The sequence below is a fragment of the Charadrius vociferus genome, unplaced genomic scaffold (genome assembly GCF_000708025.1).
Source record: "Charadrius vociferus isolate BGI_N301 unplaced genomic scaffold, ASM70802v2 scaffold68, whole genome shotgun sequence".
In the NCBI taxonomy this organism is placed as follows: domain Eukaryota; kingdom Metazoa; phylum Chordata; class Aves; order Charadriiformes; family Charadriidae; genus Charadrius; species Charadrius vociferus.
This window is the reverse complement of record NW_009649946.1, coordinates 4,663,345-4,668,876: the sequence shown is the minus strand read 5'-3', so window position 1 is coordinate 4,668,876 and position 5,532 is coordinate 4,663,345. Positions and strand designations below refer to the sequence as shown.

The 5,532-nt window shown below is 41.7% G+C and overlaps 2 protein-coding genes across 2 annotated transcripts in view; one reads left to right on the top strand and one right to left on the bottom strand.

Annotated features, from left to right (window-relative positions):
- Positions 1–551: 551 nt before the first annotated feature.
- LOC104292153 (chromosome unknown open reading frame, human C1orf131) lies at positions 552–5,009 on the bottom strand. Its single transcript, XM_009891486.1, has 6 exons — positions 4,995–5,009; positions 4,402–4,458; positions 3,179–3,274; positions 2,387–2,473; positions 1,315–1,364; positions 552–681 (listed from the first exon to the last, which is right to left on the bottom strand). Exons 1-6 carry the CDS (start codon positions 5,007–5,009, stop codon positions 552–554), a joined length of 435 nt encoding a protein of 144 aa, XP_009889788.1.
- A 184-nt stretch (positions 5,010–5,193) lies between these two features.
- The window catches only part of GNPAT (glyceronephosphate O-acyltransferase), a 22,544-nt gene continuing 22,205 nt past the window's right edge, over positions 5,194–5,532 (top strand). Inside the window, exon 1 of the mRNA XM_009891485.1 lies at positions 5,194–5,350. Coding sequence (XP_009889787.1) covers positions 5,194–5,350 — 157 coding nt within the window. The remainder of the gene's footprint in view (positions 5,351–5,532) is intronic.

Sequence of the window (5,532 nt, the reverse complement as noted above, 5' to 3'; positions counted from 1 at the left end):
TATATCTTACCTGGGACAAAATTTTGGAATGAACATGAGATTTTCTGAATCTTAAGAGGTTTCACTGGACAGGAACACTGTTTGTTGTACAGTTCCACTATCAACTCATATAGATACCGAAACAGATGGATATCCGATAAGTGAGAATACTTACTTCAGGTTCACAGCAAGTAAGGGATTGCCTTTTCCACACTCCTTCCAAATGAAAGCAAAGAGCTATATATTTTAATCCATTAATTAATGGATTAAATTAATATTTTACTTCTAGACAATATGGTGATTCTAGGAAGTGAAATGCTTTCTTTAGCACGTATTGACTAATAAAAAATAGCCTGTGTAACCTTCTTAATAAAATGTGTTATTTTTATTTATAAAATGGTAAATTCTCATATTCTTCCCAAGGCAGAATGGAAGATAGAAAATCCTGCAACAACAAATAAGGTAAAAAAAAGTTAGGACATGTGGGGGGGGGGGAAGCTCCACAAATCTGTGCCAGTGGCAATGTGAATTCTATCTTATGCGTATTGTCCATTTCACTCTGTATCAGAAGTTCATTTGATAACTTTAGATGATTTAATTTTCTTTATGTCATAGCTTTGCAGAATCAAGGTCCCATCTCTGAATTTTCCAACTTGTCCTGCAGGCCAAATGCTAGGCACTGATTTCTTCCTTTTGGCCTTCCTGAAATAGGAAGGGACAAAAAAAGAATCAAGAGAAACACTAGAAACTCATGAAAATGCTCAATATGGTGAAAAATGTCACCTATTCATGCAATCGGTATTATGGAATATCACATGATAGCAGGTAACGACCGCAGAATATTTGTTACCTGCATAATCCTTCAAAATTGGCAGCACATTACAGAATAAATTACATTTTTTTAAGAAAAGTTTAAAAATAAAGACTTTCAAATAGAGAAAGAAGATAGAGTACATTTCAGTGAACCTGCTACAGTATAATTAAGAATGCCGCTTCACCTTTTAAGCCTCTATTTACCATAGCTTGTGTTTTGCTGAAATTCTTTCTTAGGGCTACGAGCAAGTGGCATATCCTGGGTCCACACACTCCAGCTGCAGTCTTAAACATGTCGGGGCAGAACTGACACGTTTTCAGTTAAGCTGTGTAACTAAAGACTCTGAAACTGCTAGACACAGAGCAAGGTCACCATTTTTTAACTATGAGTTCTTCTGCAGTTGGAGAAGTTCCTTCCACTGTGATCTCAATGACTTATGGTATAAGACTGTGCATAGGGGAAATACCCTGGGGAGGCTATAAAAAAGCAAGTTAATTTTGACCATGTTAAAAACAGCTCACCTCTCCTGTTCTTTCTTCTTCTTCTTCTTAAGAGAATCACCTTTATGTTCCTGTTTTTAAAGATACATATTTTAATGGAAAGGGAACAAAGCACCCTGGCTAAACAACCACCTGCACATAAAACACAAGGTAGCCTTTGCTTCTAGGAGCAGGAGGCATTTAAAGGAGGTTGTGAGACCTTCCGACAGGCCAAGTGATGCAACGCGCTACGGAGGCACTGCTAGGAGTGCCCAGAGCCCTTCCTGTCATGGAAAGTACAGCCCTCTCGAGATCAACACGCTGTCCCCACCATGTGAGGAGGCACCAATCTAGCCACAGGAGGAGAGAGGATTGCCTCTTGGGCGTGTGACAGATCCTTGGGTCAAAAGATGGACTTACTACCAGGCAGGTGTGCCTAGTCAAATGACTGAGCGTACCTGCCAAATGACAGGGTTTGCCCGTGTCTGGTCATGCAGTGGATGTACTTTGAGCCACATGACAGAGGAGGAGAAGTAGGTCCCCTGGGAAAGGGGGTGGCAGGAAACAGGCTGATAGAGCAATTACCCGCCCCGCAGCCCGCTCCCACCTACACGCGAAAGCTCCACGCGGAAGCAGGGAACAGGCTCGGAGCCAGATGGGCTGTGCTAGAGGATGGATGCAACAGAAACCTCACCCTTGCTTTAAATAGGGAGCAAGATGCTAGATGGAATTGTGCTGATACAAAACCAGCTGAAGATCCGGCTCTCCATGGTTAGACAACATGCAACAAATTGGAGGCCTTTTTTTTTTTTTCCCCCCCTTAAGAGGCAAGCGACAAAAAAACCCAAAACTGCTGGTTTTGTGTCATCCATCTATTGGCCTCAAAGGACGAGGCAGTGAAATCCATCACAACACAAACCTAACTCTGTGCTCTTCAGACTGCACACAACCAGCTTCTACTGATGAGATTAGTCCTGCTGGAGCTGGGAACCCACTCCATGGGGAGTGGAAGGTGTCAAGCTCAGGTACTCCTCCCATGCCTGAGGCATTATCTGTCAGGCTCTTGGACCAGCTCTTACGCACTGTCTTTATATAAAGAAAGTTTCACACAAACCTTCCCCTTATCATCATCCTTTGCTGCTTTTTTCTCTTTCATTTTCTCTTGGTAAGTCTTGTAGTTCACATGTTCCTTTTTAGGGGGCTGCAATAAAGATTGGGAGGGATACCACTGATTACATTTTCAAGTAGGTTCAAAAAATATTCACACGCTTGCATGGAAAATATCTTTCAGGTGGCAGCGGGAAACACTAGAAATAGTTTATTTCCTTTTGGGCAAGAGGAAGGGACTTAAGGGATGTAAGGTAGACACATAGGAACCGTATCTTTCTTGGTGGAGACAGTAGAGAGGGATGTTTACGCTCTGGATGAGTCCTACAAGGTTTCCACATACCCTCTGAGCTACAAAGAAAAACCTCCTCACCTCCCAAAAGAACCCTAGAAAATTATTTTTTCCTTTTACACTACTGATAAATAAAACTGAAAAGTTTTTCCTCCATCTTTAACACACCAGGAGAGCAAAGGTTTAAAAAGCAACAAACTCCCTCCAACAATTTAGTTTTGAATAGCCTGATTAGAAATAAGTAAATGTTGTTTACTACCCCAGTCAGTCGTATTTCATCTAAACAACATATCTGATAACACAACCATACTGATTTTGCAAATGTCTACAGAAAATAAACCAGGCAGAACAGAAAACGTAAAAATAAGCATGAGGTGGGAGAAGGATCAGAGCGGGAGATCTTGTGTTTTAAAGAAGTAGTGCCAACACACCCCTCCGTGTTTTCTTACTGCTTTCCTGCACTGTAACAGCTGGGTGACTGCCCAGCATAAACCAAGTGACAATTACCTTGGCTCCCAGCATGATAGCACGCTCCTGTTCCCATACGCGTTGTTCCTGCTTCTTGTAGCCAGTGATTCCAAACTTGTGCACTTCCAAACGAGCCTAAAACATTACAGAAAATTGCAAGCATTTCATAATTTGTCCACCCTGCTGTAAAATAACGCTTGACAGACCACAACAAAGTCATAATCCCAAAGAAACCCTGGGTAATCCCCGAAATCAGCATGTGATAAAATAAAACTAACTGAGTTTGGAGCTATATGGCAGAACAGTTAACCACTATCCATCTCACCTCTGGATGGTGAGGACTGTCATGGGGAAAACTTGATTCTCTTCATTTCACATAAAACAATACATGTAATGGATACCTTCTATAGAAAAATGTATCGTGTGCTGCACAAAGAGCAACAACGAAATGTGCTACCCACAGCACCCAACATTTACAGACCATCCTCGTTCCACAGCTGCTGAGCACTTAACCAGTGAGAAACACACGTGGGCAGATGGTGAAGTGCTTTGACTACCTACATATGTATAGCTAATGCTATACAAGAATACCCTGGCAAAACCAGTGGTGAATTTATACTCCTTTTAAAGGCACTGGTTAAATCCTCACTGTTCCCAGCAGGACGGAGCTCCATGCAGCACCTCCAGTGAGAGATTTCACTGGATCACAACATGCCCCTGAGCAGAGATCAGGCATATAAAGCAACTTGCACAGATCTGTAAACGAATCGGTATCTAAGAAGGCCAATGCTAGTTATGCTCATATAAGAACACATGAGAACAAGAAGACAAATGGAAAAAAAAAGTAATCTGATGTTTCAAAACCAGATGTTAATATGCTTTTTTCCGCCCTCCCACACAAGATCAGAAATCCAAGATTAGCACCATGGGCCTGAAAGAGCTATGCTGTACATTATGGGCACTCACATAGCTAGACACAGTTAATATTCAGTGATCCTCCTCAAATTCTCCCCAGAAGACCAGAAAGAAAGGCCACAGAGCTGTAACATGCCTCTCTTCACACAGAGCAGTTGACAACTTCAGGCATGCTCCTCCTTTGGCATGGCACACAGCCAAAAATTACCTATTAGGAAATCCTCACCTCCAAGAGATAACCTTTTTTAGAAGTGTTTCTCATCGCTCCCACCGTAGCTTTCCCAAGTATAAAAACACACACACCTGCACACTAAAATATTGAGATTCGCTAGGTCCCACGGACTCACTTTTTCGAAGTTAAATTCTTGTTCGTTCACATTTTTGTCTTTGTCCACAATTTTTGTCTATAAACAAAATAAAACATTTTGAATTAACAAAACAAGTAACACCAATTTAAATGCTGATTGTGATAGCTTTTTGGAAAGCAGTGAAACATAAAATGAGTTGTAGGGAAGAGTATACAACTTTCCAGCAATATCTTTTTCTAGCTTTATTACCCGGATTTATTAAAAGAGACAGTCTCAACAGCATTTTTAATATGTAGATATTATAGGGTCTTAGCGGAACAGTCTTGCACAATTTATAGGGTACCATTATATAACAGCGCATACAGCTTTGTCCTGCATTTTCTTGCCTGGATCATCTGCTAACATTTACAAAGAGTTTCATAATTCAGAAAGATATTGATAGCTGCAATTAATTTTTATACTTTCAAGTATAAATTACATTTCATAAGAGGAAAAACTGCCACATGTGAGCCACGCATCATGCACATTTCCATTTCCAAATCCATACCGAAGTGCTAATGCAGGACAGAACACAAACTTTAAGTCACTTTGTTTGAGACAGAGAGTGCAGTGGTAATAGTGCATGTACCAACAGCCGGTGGCAACATGGGGGACAAGCTTAATTCACAACTGCACAGACATATATTAGCGCACAAATCCACCTTAACTAATGCAAGAGAAACAACTCCAAAGGAAACGCTGTCAGCAAACAGCAGACCCCACTTAATGCTGTTTAAAGAAGCTATTTGCTCAAAATGAGATCAGTGAAAACTACATCTTTTCTACTCCGTGATGTACATGGAGACCTTCCATCAGCAGTTCTCAGTTTGGAGGGCAACTTTCCAGGAGGACAGACAGTATCCTAGGAAGAAAAAGAAGCGCAAAAACCCCAGGAAGAGCTCCACGCCTGCTTGCTACGGGGGTGTCTCTCATGGGACACTTCAGAGCGGTAACAAAACCTCCCAGGGTTATTTTAGACTGTGTCTGACTCCTGATTTTGGGGAAGATGTGCTGAACCACCTCTCTGAGCAGATGCTCCTCCAGCTCCCAGGCATCCAGATGCAGGGGGACAGCACAGGCAGGGAAACCACGATCTTGTTCAAGAGAAGCATCCGCTCATCTTTCCCTATT

What these genes read in the sequence shown, in the direction of transcription:
- LOC104292153 (XM_009891486.1), bottom strand. An exon ending in AAGAATTTAACTTCGAAAAA is followed by an intron (nt 3,275 to 4,401) that starts GTGAGTCCGTGG and finishes GTAATGTTTTAG; the next exon opens with GCTCGTTTGGAAGTGCACAA. An exon ending in AAGAAGAAAGAACAGGAGAG is followed by an intron (nt 682 to 1,314) that starts GTGAGCTGTTTT and finishes TTCCTATTTCAG; the next exon opens with GAAGGCCAAAAGGAAGAAAT.